The 14,134-nt window shown below is 46.9% G+C and overlaps 1 protein-coding gene across 1 annotated transcript in view; it reads right to left on the reverse strand.

Moving 5' to 3' along the window:
- The window catches only part of akt3b (v-akt murine thymoma viral oncogene homolog 3b), a 56,493-nt gene continuing 42,359 nt past the window's right edge, over nt 1-14,134 (reverse strand). The window contains 3 exon segments of the mRNA XM_084318058.1: nt 1-726; nt 1,767-1,869; nt 10,099-10,186. Coding sequence (XP_084174184.1) covers nt 641-726; nt 1,767-1,869; nt 10,099-10,186 — 277 coding nt within the window. The 3' untranslated portion in view covers nt 1-640.

Consider the following 14,134-nt stretch of genomic DNA (forward strand, 5'->3'; position numbering starts at 1 on the left):
GAGAAAGACAGAGAGAGTGAGGGAGATAGAGAAAGACAGAGAGAGAGATAGAGACACAGAGAGAGAGAGAGAGAGAGAGAGAGAGAGAGAGAGACAGAGAGAGAGAGAGAGAGAGAGAGAGAGAGAGAGAGAGAGAGAGAGAGAGCACGCCCCCGTCAGTGGAATACCAAACATCACACATAAGGCAACACTTTTGGTTTTGTTCCCTAAAAACAGCTTCTTCCAAACCAAGTGCAAAAAAGTCAAAAAGAAAAAAGAGAAAGAGAGAGAGAGAGAGAACACCAACAAAGAAGAACGCAACCGGGTGGACAACCTAATACTGACAGAGATTTAAAAAATAAATAACAAAAACATTGCCTTCTGCAGGAACTAGCGCTGAAAATGTAGGAGACTTCTCTTTTTTTTTTAGTTTTTTTTTTCTCTTTTTTTTTTTTAGTGTGGGGAGACCGGTTTGAGTCCGTCCCACTGTGCAAAAACCCCTTTTAAAGTCCCTAGAAAGACTTCTCCCCGTCTGTGCCTGGATACAGAGAAGGAGAAAAGAGGGGAGACTTTTCCTAAAATGGCTACGTGTTTTCCTCAAAATGGCCACGGATGTGGGGGGGGGGGGGCTGGGGGGGGGCGACGCTGGCCCTCGGAGGACTCACTCCCGCCCGCTGGCCGAGTAGGAGAACTGTGGGAAGTGGGGCCTTCGCTCGCTGTCGGCCGCGTCCATCCCGTCCTCGTCGTCTGGGGGAGAGAGAGCGACAGGTGAGACAGGTATGGTTTATTTTTTATAGCAACACTACTATCACCGACATCTAAGAAGGCAGATCCCCCCTTGAACGGCCCTTCTAAGGTTTCTCCCCCCCACATTGCCTGTGGTGCATTTTTTCCTATTGCTAGGTTTTAGTGAGTTTTTCCTTACCTTCGCGTGGGGTATATGTCTGGGAGCGTTGCATTCATTTATTAAAATCTTTTTGGACTTCATGGTGTTTTTGTTTTGGTCTTGATTCATTGTGACGTTTCTTCTTGACTTGTTTAAAGAAGACGTGTCCGGCCCATGGGGACATTAACGTGTGTTGTCGGGCCTTACAGATACATTTGATTTGATTTGATTTGATTTGAGTAAGTACGGTCACACCGCAGCCAAAAGTGGCCCGAATCTGATTTCTTTGCTCATATGTCCCCTAAAAACAGAGGGATGTCGGTTTATGACCCTAAAAAAAGAGGGAAGCCTGGTCATGTCCCCTAAAAACAAAGGGAAGCCTGGTCATGTCCCCTAAAAACAGAGGGATGCCTGGTCATGTCCCCTAAAAACAGAGGGATGCCTGGTCATGTCCCCTAAAAACAAAGGGAAGCCTGGTCATGTCCCCTAAAAACAGAGGGATGCCTGGTCATGTCCCCTAAAAACAAAGGGAAGCCTGGTCATGTCCCCTAAAAACAGAGGGATGCCTGGTCATGTCCCCTAAAAAAAGAGGGAAGCCTGGTCATGTCCCCTAAAAACAAAGGGAAGCCTGGTCATGTCCCCTAAAAACAGAGGGATGCCTGGTCATGTCCCCTAAAAACAGAGGGATGCCTGGTCATGTCCCCTAAAACAAAGGGAAGCCTGGTCATGTCCCCTAAAAACAAAGGGAAGCCTGGTCATGTCCCCTAAAAAAGAGGGAAGCCTGGTCATGTCCCCTAAAAACAAAGGGATGTCTGTTCATGACCCTAAAAACAACGGGAAGCCTGGTCATGTCCCAAACCCCCAGGCGGAGAACCCACAGTGAGCGGCGCTGAACACCTACATTTCTCTGGGGGAGTGATGGTGATGGTCTGGGCCGTGAACTCCTCGTCAAAGTAGCGGGTGTCCGTCTCCGACGAGACCTGCGGCATGAAGGGCGGGACCAGCTGGACGGGAAAAAGGAAACACCTCGCGATCAGTTCTCAAGTAGACAACCTGATTGATTGATTGATTTTTTATTGTGGAGTAAAAGACAGCATCCAAGGGATAAAAACATGAGAAAGTGCAAGCACTTATTTATTTCCATCATGGTCCCTGATTTTGGACATGGACAGACATCATAAAACATAGAGCATCATAATAAAACATAGAGCAACTCCATAAAACATTATTAACCTGTATTTCACTTCAACATCAAGAGACTAACAGAGACGCCCTACCCGCTCCTTCCTAGACGTGGCCACTCTACATTTCACTGGCTAGCCATTTCTTTGTGGCACGTCTAAAGCTTCCCCCCTCTTCAATGCTTTTCAGGGCCACTGGAAGCTTGTTCCACTCCAATGCCGCAGAAAATTTTAGGGCTGTCAGTTTATCGCGTTAATTAGATTAATTAATTACACAGCAAATTATCGCGTTATGAAAATTAACTCAAAATTAATTACAATTTTTTTTCTTTTTTTTAATAACATTTTTTTTATCTCATTCATTCCATAATAACGTAGAATACACATTACAGACTTTTTTTTATATGGTCCATTTGCATGTTCTTGGTATCTGATTCTAGGGACATCTATGGATCTCAGGGAATGTATTCCCAGTGTCAGAAATACTGTGTCTGTTACTAGGCTTGAGTAAATTGTAATGAACCAAATGAGAATATCAATAATTTTTTTTTTTATCTTTGACTGTGAATAACACTATGCTCAAATTGACCAGACCTGAAAAATCTAAGCAAATTAATAGATGGAAGATGATTAAACAGAAGGTTTTGTAGATACAGTACTGAATTCTGCCATCCGGACACATGCAATTTGAAATATGATTATAGAATATAGAATATCAGGCATAAAATGGTTATGCGATTAAAATGCGATTAATTAGATTAATTAATTACAAATCCTGTAATTAATTAGATTAATTTTTTTAATCGCCTGACAGCACTACGCAGAATATAAAAAAAGTATTTGTGCCCCATTAATGAGTTGAATTTAGGAAGAATAAAATCAGTACTGCTCCTTCTAGTGGAATATGAATGATTGTCACGGAAGCGATTGAAGTAATTGGATAAGATATTTCGGACCCGTATTTTGAATGATCTTGTGTGTGAGACCTAATTTGATGTGAATTACCCTGTTCAGTCGCTAACGTCAGAGACTTCCCAGTTTACCAGAGTTGTGTGATGTTTCGCAGACCCTTCACCTTCTGTGGTGCAAACGTACTTTATTATGAACACACAGAGTATCACGAGACGTCGTCAGAAATATGATGCCGACATGCTGGGATTCCTAGAAAAGGAAGAAAGGTTGAATAATCTGTCTGAATCTGCTGCCTTGCATCTGCCCTCCTTAACCACTCACCATCCCGTTCATCTGATTGATTGATTGATTGATTGATTGATTGAAAACTTTATTAACAGATTGCAGAATGGGTACAATACAGTAAGGCTCAATACACACAATTGTTAACACATCCACAGCCGGAAACACTTTAAAACGTTATTGCCCGCCATGCTTTGACCGCCAGACCACGCTGTACAGCGATATTGAGATCAATATTTCATTTTTTCGCCATGGCATTCATAATTCATATATACACCTCCGGCGCTGCAGCTGGACCCTACGGCTCAATACAACGACGGCTCAATACTGCCGCCTGGTGGATGGTCGGGCGAGTTACACTGGTAAACAGGATATGGCTGCTGTCGATTAAATTCATCCGGCCGTCAGATATTGTCGCAAGGCTCCAGACAGACACTATGTACATAATGGATCGCTTTATAAACTTAATAATCGATATGATTTTCGGCGTTTATTGCGACATACAAACCGGAAATGGACCTAGGCGATCGACGTCCTATACCTGGGATCTTTCACCGCCAGTCTCATTGACGCACGGCAAGAGGACGCTGACGCTATTTTCAGCCCAATTGTTTATTCATTTCACTGCAAACCGATCTGATCAATATATCACCCATACTACATAAAGCATTTACTGACGATCACGGAATTATAACCCCCCCCCCCCCCTTTCATCCGCGCATGATGACGCATAACGTATAGGATCATATACAGTTGAATTTTTTAATATAGCGTGTATCGGGAATAAACGGCAATTGATAATCTATATATGCGTTTAGGCCTATAACTCACGTTCTATGAATTATTGCAGAAAACGATAAAAACATACTTATATTCTAGAAGGTATTTTTGTATGAATCTATGAATGAAAAAGTATAACGTTCCTACATCCTGAACGATAGATAATCGATGTTGAATGGGCCATAGTAATGTCAATTTAGCAATACAATTAAAAAAGTTATAGCCCTGCAAAGAAGGTGAACATCTCCATAGGCTTAGAGTGGTGGCAGACTGGCTATATTGATGGATATAACCAGTGGCAGGGAATGTGTTAAGGGGATGCAGACCAGAGAAATACTTTCGTCTTGTTTATATCAGGGTCCCCCATTTTCAATTCATCATAACATTTATGACATACACGACATACAAATATACAGTACTGTTTATTTACAGACAGAGTTTCTAAAAGAGAATATATACATTTGAGGGGGATGAAACTGTATATTGGAGTGGGTTGGGTGGGGGGGGGGGGGGTTGGACATTTACCGGGGCCAGTTTAGAATTGCAGCCTCCCGTAGGTGCTCTTTGAGGGCGGTTTTGAAGGTGGGTAGGGATTCACATTATTTTACGGCTGTGGGTAGGGTGTTCCACATTGTTGTGGCATAATTGCGAAACGTGTTTAGTCCCTTGTTTGAGCCGAATCTGGGTTGAACATGATTTGTGGAGCTCCCTCTGGTGTTGTGGTCATGGTATTCACTGACCATTGGGAAGTATTTCGACATGTACATTGGTACCTTAGCGGTGTAGTGTATCTTGTAGACCAGGCCCATTGCAAGTTGCTGTACTCTTGTCGTCTACTCTAAGCCATCCTAGGTTGTCAAAGTGGGCAGATGTGAGGTGGGTTTTAGGAGTAAGTAGTCTGACCAGTTTGTTTTGTGATGTTTGTAATCTTGTTTTTAGTGCCTTTGAGGTGCTTTGGTACCATGAGGTGCAAGCATAGTCGTAGTACCCTTGAATGAGTGCTCCTGCCAGAGTCTTCAGGGTATTCTTGTTGACCAGAGAGGAGATCCGGTACAAGAATCTTGTTCGTTGGTTGACTTTTTTTTATTACATTGGTTGCCATTTTGTCACAGGAAAGATTTGCCTCTAGGATGGAACCCAGGTATGTCATTTCATCTTTCCTTGTGACAATATTGTCACCCACTGTAACTGAGAAGCCGTCGGTCTTGCTGAGTTTGTTATTTGATCCAGATCTGCCCTCCTTAACCACTCCTCAACCCGTTCATCTGTCCTCTCTAACCACTCCTCAACCCGTTCATCTGCTCTCTCTAACCACTCCTCAACCCGTTCATCTGTCCTCTCTAACCACTCCTCAACCCGTTCATCTGTCCTCTCTAACCACTCCTCAACCCGTTCATCTGTCCTCTCTAACCACTCTTCAACCCGTTCATCTGCTCGCAAAACAAGATCCTTTAGTAACCATCTGTCTCTGTCTCTGTGTTTAACATGGAACAATACCAGGGATGTCCGATATTATCGGCCGATATCGGCATTAAAATGTGATATCGGAAAATATCGGTATCGGTTTTCAATTATTATTATTATAATTTTTTTTTACATTTCTATAACCTTTATTTACCCAGGCAAGCAAGTAAGAACAAATTCTGATTTTATTTATTGTCAAAAGTATGCATAATGTTGTGTTACTTCCACAACAAGAGATATGTAATGTTAATTACCTGAAATTATTCCATTTTTTGGGGGGGGGGGAAATCCTGCATATATCGGTATCGGTTGATATCGGTATCGGAAATTAAGAGTTGGACAATATCGGTATATCGGTATCGGTAAAAAAGCCAATATCGAACATCCCTAAACAATACACAAGTACATGTCTTGATGGCAGTATCATCCCAGTATCTATCACTGTAGCATCACATTAGCATCACAGTAGCATCACAGTAGCATCACATTAGCATCACAGTAGCATCACAGTAGCATCACATTAGCATCACTGTAGCATCACAGTAGCATCACAGTAGCATCACAGTAGCATCACTGTAGCATCACATTAGCATCACATTAGCATCACATTAGCATCACAGTAGCATCACAGTAGCATCACAGTAGCATCACAGTAGCATCACAGTAGCATCACATTAGCATCACTGTAGCATCACAGTAGCATCACATTAGCATCACAGTAGCATCACAGTAGCATCACAGTAGCATCACCGTAGCATCACATTAGCATCACAGTAGCATCACATTAGCATCACATTAGCATCACAGTAGCATCACATTAGCATCACAGTAGCATCACATTAGCATCACATTAGCATCACAGTAGCATCACATTAGCATCACAGTAGCATCATTGTAGCATCACAGTAGCATCATTGTAGCATCACATTAGCATCACTGTATCATCACATTAGCATCACATTAGCATCACAGTAGCATCACATTAGCATCACAGTAGCATCACATTAGCATCACATTAGCATCACAGTAGCATCACAGTAGCATCACAGTAGCATCACAGTAGCATCACATTAGCATCACAGTAGCATCACATTAGCATCACATTAGCATCACAGTAGCATCACATTAGCATCACAGTAGCATCACATTATCATCACAGTAGCATCACAGTAGCATCACATTAGCATCACAGTAGCATCACATTAGCATCACATTAGCATCACTGTAGCATCCCAGTAGCATCACATTAGCATCACTGTATCTATCCAAGCCTGTGGCTCAGGTTATCAGTTAGGAACTCGTTTTTAGAACCGCTTTTTCTCCGCCTGATTTTCTATGCTTTTCTCCCCGTCCCAATTTAGTCATTATGCCAATTCCCCCCCTCCCCTACCTGGTCGTTGTGCGCATGTTCCCCCTACTGGTCGGTACAAGGGAACCCTGAAGTCTACCACATGCTTCCTCCGACACGTGCGGCGACAGCCAGCGGCTCTCTTTTCACCTGGCAGCGAGGGCTCTCATTGGTGAAGTGTAACGCGTGGGAGGTCACGCTGCCTTCACCACTTCCTGCCTTCCGCTGAGCAGGCGCCCAGACCTGACCTGTAGGCGTCGCTGTCCACAACGCCAGATTACCACCCACGACTTCCCTCCCGCTAACTCAGCCAAACGAGTTAGTATGACGATCGGCCCAAGCCGCAGGCAATGCTGACTCCGGGAGTCGAGACCGCAGCCTCTTGCATTGGTGACGAGCGCAATCTCCGCTACGCCACCCAACCGCCCAATCAGTTAGGAACTAGTTTGTCTATTCTTCTATTATTTTCTTTTTGATCCACTTTTTCTCCTTATTTTTTCGATTATTCTCCCATCCCAATTTCGTATAGCCAATTCTCCCCTCCCCTGTCTTGAACGTTGCTAGACTATGCCTCCCACTGGTCGGCTGTAGTGAGGATAGAAGCCTTGCATCACGTGTCCCCTCCGGTACACGAGGAGGCAGCCTGTCGCATCTTTTCACCAGACAGCGCAGACTCTCAGTGGCAAGGAGTAACGCGTGGGAGGCTCACACTGCCCCCGATACTTCCTGTCTCTGCTGTGCAGGTGTCACCCAACCGACCTGTAGGAGTCGCTGTCCACAATGGCCAATCCCCACCCATCGACTTCCACCCGCTACCTCTGTCAATTGAGATAGTATGACGACTGACCGAAGCCGCAGGTAATGCTGACACCAGGATTCAAGACCGGAGTCTCTTGCATTGGTGACGAGTGCAATCTCCGCTACGCCACCCAGCCGCCCGCACTATTCTTCTATTATTTGAATGTGTATTATATGTTGTGCGCTGGTGTGTGGAGCCATGGACAGAATTAAGGATGCACCGATCCGATATTGATATCGGATATCGGCCCCGGTATGACTAAAATAGCTGGATCGGGTATCGGTAAAAGAAATATATAATATATCGGATTTCTTTTTTTGATTTTCTTTTATATAATATAAGAAATAAAATAAGAAATGACAATTCAGTACAATTATATCTATGTGGTCATTTGTTACATTTAGTTTCACTAAGTTAGTGATGTTTTAAGTCGAGCCTGATGTTGCCTTGTTGCACAAAAGAATGATCCCAGTCTCGTCCACACAGTGAGGCACACAGTTTATTAATTGAACAACGGGTGTCGGATCGGTACTCGGTATCGGCCGATACCCAAAGCCCAGGTATCGGTATCAGTATCGGGACTGAAAAAGCCGGATCGGTGCCTCCCTAGACAGAATGCACACCTCAAGTGGAAAATAAAGTTGTTAATTCCATTCTAAAAATGGCACAGTGCAGATAATTTCACTGTGCCTGTAAAGCCTCCTCCCTCTCCTAACGTGTTCGTCAGCCACACCTCCACGCTCCACTGGCTGAGAGAGGCGTCACGCGTTCTCTTTTCTTTTCTTTCTACTTTTTCTCCCATTTTCTATTTTTTCTCCCATCCCAATTTCGTATCGTCCAATAGACCTGTCTCAAACCCTGCCCCTTTTCTTGATCCTCCAATCACAGCTGTCGCTTACCTCTGACTTCCTCGTACAAACTTTGTTTGTACGAGGAAGTCAGAGGTAAGCGACAGCTGTGATTGGAGGATCAAGAAAAGGGGCAGGGTTTTGAGACAGGTCCATTCTACCCTCCCCTGTCTCGAACGCTGCTAGGCCACGCCTCCCACAGGCCGGCTGCAATGTGGACGAAGCCTTGCATCACGTGTCCCCTCCGGTACACGAGGAGGCAGCCGTCGCATCTTTTCACCTGCACAGCGCGATCTCTCAGCGTCGGGGGGGGGTCTGCGTGGGAGGGACACGCCGCCCCCGTCGCTTCCTGATTCTGTTGCGCAGGCGCACCAACCGACCTGTAGGAGTCGCTGTCCACAACGTCCGATCCCCACCCACCGGCTTCCCACCCCCTAACACTGCCAATTGTATTAGTATGAACGACCAGCCAAGCTGGTAGCAACGCAGAGAGCTGGGCTCGAACCCAGCGTCTCCTGCATTGGTGGTGAGCACCACACGTTCTCACCGCTCCAGGTCACGCTGCACTGACTGAATAAACGTTATGGGCGTGTAGTAAGGCTGTCCCCGAAGCCGCCTGTTTCTGGGATTCGAACTTCCTCAGGGTTTTTTCGAACGAATGTTCGAACCTTCGTTTTTAATAATAATAAAAGAAAATGTAAAAAAAAAAAAAAAAAAACATTAATCTGATAAAATTTGTCTTTTTTAAAATTAAATCAACTTTCTTTAATGAATATAACTCATCAGTTTTAATACTATAATATTAGTGTAGCCTAATCTTTATCTGCAACTGTGAAGAAAAACCCCATTGGTTTAAACAGAATCAATGCTCTTTTAAAGCAGGCCTGAAAACCTACCTGTTCAAAAAGGCCTTTGACTGTTAGCTTTACATTTTTATTTTCTTGTGCTGTTGTTTTAAATGTTCTGTTTATACTATGTTTTTAATTAACTATGTTCTATTTTTATCTTATTTTTATTCTGTATTTTATTTGTTTTACTAATAACTATTTAATTTTTTTTAACTATGTTTTAACCCTGTAGTGTAGCACTTTGGGATCCCAGCGAACAAAAAGTGCATTACAAATTCAATCTATTATTATTATTATTATTATTATTATTATTATTATTATTATTATTATTATTATTATTATTATTAGCGGGAGGGAAGTCGTGGGTGGTAATCTGGCGTTGTGGACAGCGACGCCTACAGGTCAGGTCTGGGCGCCTGCTCAGCGAAAGGCAGGAAGTGGTGAAGGCAGCGTGACCTCCCACGCGTTCCTCGCATGTGTGAAGCATGTGGTAGACTTCAGGGTTCCCTTGTACCGACCAGTAGGGGGCACATGCGCACAACAACCAGGTAGGGGAGGGGGGGAATTGGCATAACGACTAAACTGGGATCGGGAGAAAAGCATAGAAAATCAGGCGGAGAAAAAGAGGATAAAAAAAAACGAAACCTGCTGCACGTAAACAACACCACTCGGAGACCGGATGAGAGGGGGGGAGGGGGAGAGAGAGAGGGGGGGGGGGAGAGAGGGAGGGGGGGGGAGAGACATCTGGAAGCTGACCCCAGAGCAGCTCACCTTCTTGTCGTAGACGTCCTGCCAGTCGACCGCTGCAAAGAAGCTGTGACGCATGATCTCCTTAGCATCATCTGGTCCTCCACCCAGCCTGGTGGAGAGAGAGAGAGAGAGAGAGAGAGAGAGAGAGAGAGAGAGAGAGAGAGAGAGAGAGAGAGAGAGAGAGAGAGAGAGAGAGAGAGAGAGAGAGAGAGAGAGAGAGAGAGAGAGAGAGAGAGAGAGAGAGAGAGAGAGAGAGAGAGTGAGAGACAGAGACAGAGAGGGAGAGAGAGACAGAGAGAGAGACAGAGAGAGACAGAGAGACAGAGAGAGAGACAGAGACAGAGAGAGAGACAGAGACAGAGACAGAGAGAGAGACAGAGAGAGAGACAGAGAGAGAGAGACAGAGAGAGAGAGAGAGAGACAGAGACAGAGAGACAGAGAGAGAGACAGAGAGAGAGACAGAGAGAGAGAGACAGAGAGAGAGACAGAGAGAGAGAGAGACAGAGAGAGAGACAGAGACAGAGAGAGAGACAGAGAGAAAACCAGCGCAGTCAGACATCAAACGCCGCTCTTCCGAGTCAACAGAACACAGGAATATCTGGTTTAACTGATCCTAAAATAACTCCTCAGGGTGAGTGAGTTCGCTCCCGTTTGGTTCCTCAGCCTCTCCTCCTTAGTTTTCCTTCATTAGAGACTCGAGGCGATAAGCAAGAGTCCAAACGGAGCCGAGTGGCAGCCATGTGAGGAAACACTGGAAACACTGTTCAGGCCGCGTCTATATATTAAAGGCAGCCCAAGAGTGCTTCCACGTTTCTCTGATTGGCCACGACGCCCATGCGACCGCGGCAGAGCGGAAATAGGCTGCTGCTCCGGCGAAAGAAAGACAGGCATTCTATCGCCACGCTCTAAGACAAACTCTAACCTTAACCAACTCCGAAAGAATGCCTAAACTTAACCGGCGAAAGAACATTTATATAGAGAGATGATAAATTAATTAAACGTAAAAAAAAAAAAAATTGAAGTGATTCAAGCTGAGGAACGAGTTGAGCTAACCGTCGATGGCAAAACAGCGGGGATTACGAATGCATAATGCCGCGGCAAACCTCCGCTCCTCCTCCGCTCTGACACGTGACACGCTCTGCCGCAGGGCGTGTCACGTGGGCGTCATGGCCAATCAGAGAAACGCGGAAGCACTCTTGGGCTGCCTTTAAAGATATAGCGTTCAGGCCATGCCATCAGGCCTGAACGCTTGAAAATGGTGTCTGATACATTGTCGCCTGTGGCTACGTTTGTACTGCATTTAAAATGTTCATGTCTATGTAGTTTGTCACATTGTTATTTGTGGTCATGTTTTCTATCGCTCGTCTGTCTGAGACCAAGGACCACAATGGAAATAAGTCTGGACTTTTTTGTGTAGCATCCTTGACGTTTTTCGAATCAAATCAAAGCAGGCCACCCCCCCCCACCCCCCCCCCCCCCGCAGAGTCAAGCTGATCACCGCATCGCCTGGTGTTTTAGGACTATTGCTTATGTTCCAATTGTTGTGCTATGCGATCTGAAATAAAAGCAATGCTATTTTGTAAATAATAATAATCATTATTATTATTATTATTATTATTATTATTATTATTATTATTATTATTATTATTATTATTATTATTATTATTATTATTATTAATTATTATTCTAATTGTGTCTCATAACTACTCACAGCTGTGCAGTTAACGTTCTGATCGGAGAACATTCACCCCGGAATGAAAGTGAAAGTAAAAACAAAAGAGTTGTGTGAAACAGCGAGGGCGAGGCCGCAGCTACAACACACACCTTCTGGGCGAGAGACACCTCGGGGGGTACCAGCCCAGCCCTGGAGGTACCGGCCCAGCCCAGGAGGTACCGGCCCAGCCCAGGAGGTACCGGCCCAGCCCAGGAGGTACCAGCCCAGCCCTGGAGGTACCGGCCCAGCCCAGGAGGTACCGGCCCAGCCCAGGAGGTACCAGGTCAGCCCTGGAGGTACCAGCCCAGCCCAGGAGGTACCAGCCCAGCCCTGGAGGTACCAGCTCAGCCCAGGAGGTACCAGCCCAGCCCTGGAGGTACCAGCCCAGCCCTGGAGGTACCAGCCCAGCCCTGGAGGTACCAGCCCAGGAGGTACCAGCCCAGCCCTGGAGGTACCAGCTCAGCCCTGGAGGTACCAGCCCAGCCCTGGAGGTACCAGCCCAGCCCTGGAGGTACCAGCCCAGGAGGTACCAGCCCAGCCCTGGAGGTACCAGCCCAGCCCAGGAGGTACCAGCCCAGCCCTGGAGGTACCAGCTCAGCCCTGGAGGTACCAGCCCAGCCCTGGAGGTACCAGCCCAGCCCTGGAGGTACCAGCTCAGCCCTGGAGGTACCAGCCCAGCCCTGGAGGTACCAGCCCAGCCCAGGAGGTACCAGCCCAGCCCTGGAGGTACCAGCCCAGCCCTGGAGGTACCAGCCCAGCCCTGGAGGTACCAGCCCAGCCCAGGAGGTACAAATAAAACAATCGATCTATCCATCTATGCATCTATGTCATTTTAGGAGTCTCTGAGGTACATTAACATATATAACATTAACATGACCACATGTATGCCAATATTTTTGAAAGCAGAGTATTTTCTCTGCAATCAGGACCATGGAGAGCTCCCTGCAGCCTGCCATCAGGTCAATCAGGACCATGGAGAGCTCCCTGCAGCCTGCCATCAGGTCAATCAGGACCAGGGAGAGATCCCTGCAGCCTGCCATCAGGTCAATCAGGACCATGGAGAGCTCCCTCCAGCCTGCCATCAGGTCAATCAGGACCATCAGGTCAATCAGGACCATGGAGAGCTCCCTGCAGCCTGCCATCAGGTCAATCAGGACCCTGGAGAGCTCCCTGCAGCCTGCCATCAGGTCAATCAGGACCCTGGAGAGCTCCCTCCAGCCTGCCATCAGGTCAATCAGGACCATCAGGTCAATCAGGACCCTGGAGAGCTCCCTCCAGCCTGCCATCAGGTCAATCAGGACCATCAGGTCAATCAGGACCCTGGAGAGCTCCCTCCAGCCTGCCATCAGGTCAATCAGGACCATCAGGTCAATCAGGTCCATGGAGAGCTCCCTGCAGCCTGCCATCAGGTCAATCAGGACCAGGGAGAGCTCCCTCCAGCCTGCCATCAGGTCAATCAGGACCATCAGGTCAATCAGGACCATGGAGAGCTCCCTGCAGCCTGCCATCAGGTCAATCAGGACCAGGGAGAACTCCCTGCAGCCTCCTGCCATCAGGTCAATCAGGACCAGGGAGAGCTCCCTCCAGCCTGCCATCAGGTCAATCAGGACCAGGGAGAGCTCCCTCCAGCCTGCCATCAGGTCAATCAGGACCATCAGGTCAATCAGGACCAGGGAGAGCTCCCCGCAGCCTGCCATCAGGTCAATCAGGACCATCAGGTCAATCAGGACCCTGGAGAGCTCCCCGCAGCCTGCCATCAGGTCAATCAGGACCATGGAGAGCTCCCTCCAGCCTGCCATCAGGTCAATCAGGACCACGGAGAGCTCCCTGCAGCCTGCCATCAGGTCAATCAGGACCACGGAGAGCTCCCTGCAGCCTGCCATCAGGTCAATCAGGACCATGGAGAGCTCCCTGCAGCCTGCCATCAGGTCAATCAGGACCAGGGAGAGCTCCCTGCAGCCTGCCATCAGGTCAATCAGGACCACGGAGAGCTCCCCGCAGCCTGCCATCAGGTCAATCAGGACCAGGGAGAGCTCCCTGCAGCCTGCCATCAGGTCAATCAGGCCCACGGAGAGCTCCCTGCAGCCTGCCATCAGGTCAATCAGGACCATGGAGAGCTCCCCGCAGCCTGCCATCAGGTCAGTTCATGTGCGTTTTTGTGTCGTAAATGAATGGGGTGAAAATGTCCTTCCAGACTGTAGAAAAGCCATCATTCTGAGCTCTGCTTCAGGGATAAATGTGGGCATGTGGGCATTTTCTTATGATTTCTTTATGGTGGTCACCATGACGGTTTGAATTGCTTCACTAATTTGTGCCGTAAGGAAGAAAACAAACCACATCAGG

Source organism: Notolepis coatsorum (genome assembly GCF_963971535.1).
Source record: "Notolepis coatsorum genome assembly, chromosome: 7".
NCBI lineage: Eukaryota > Metazoa > Chordata > Actinopteri > Aulopiformes > Paralepididae > Notolepis > Notolepis coatsorum.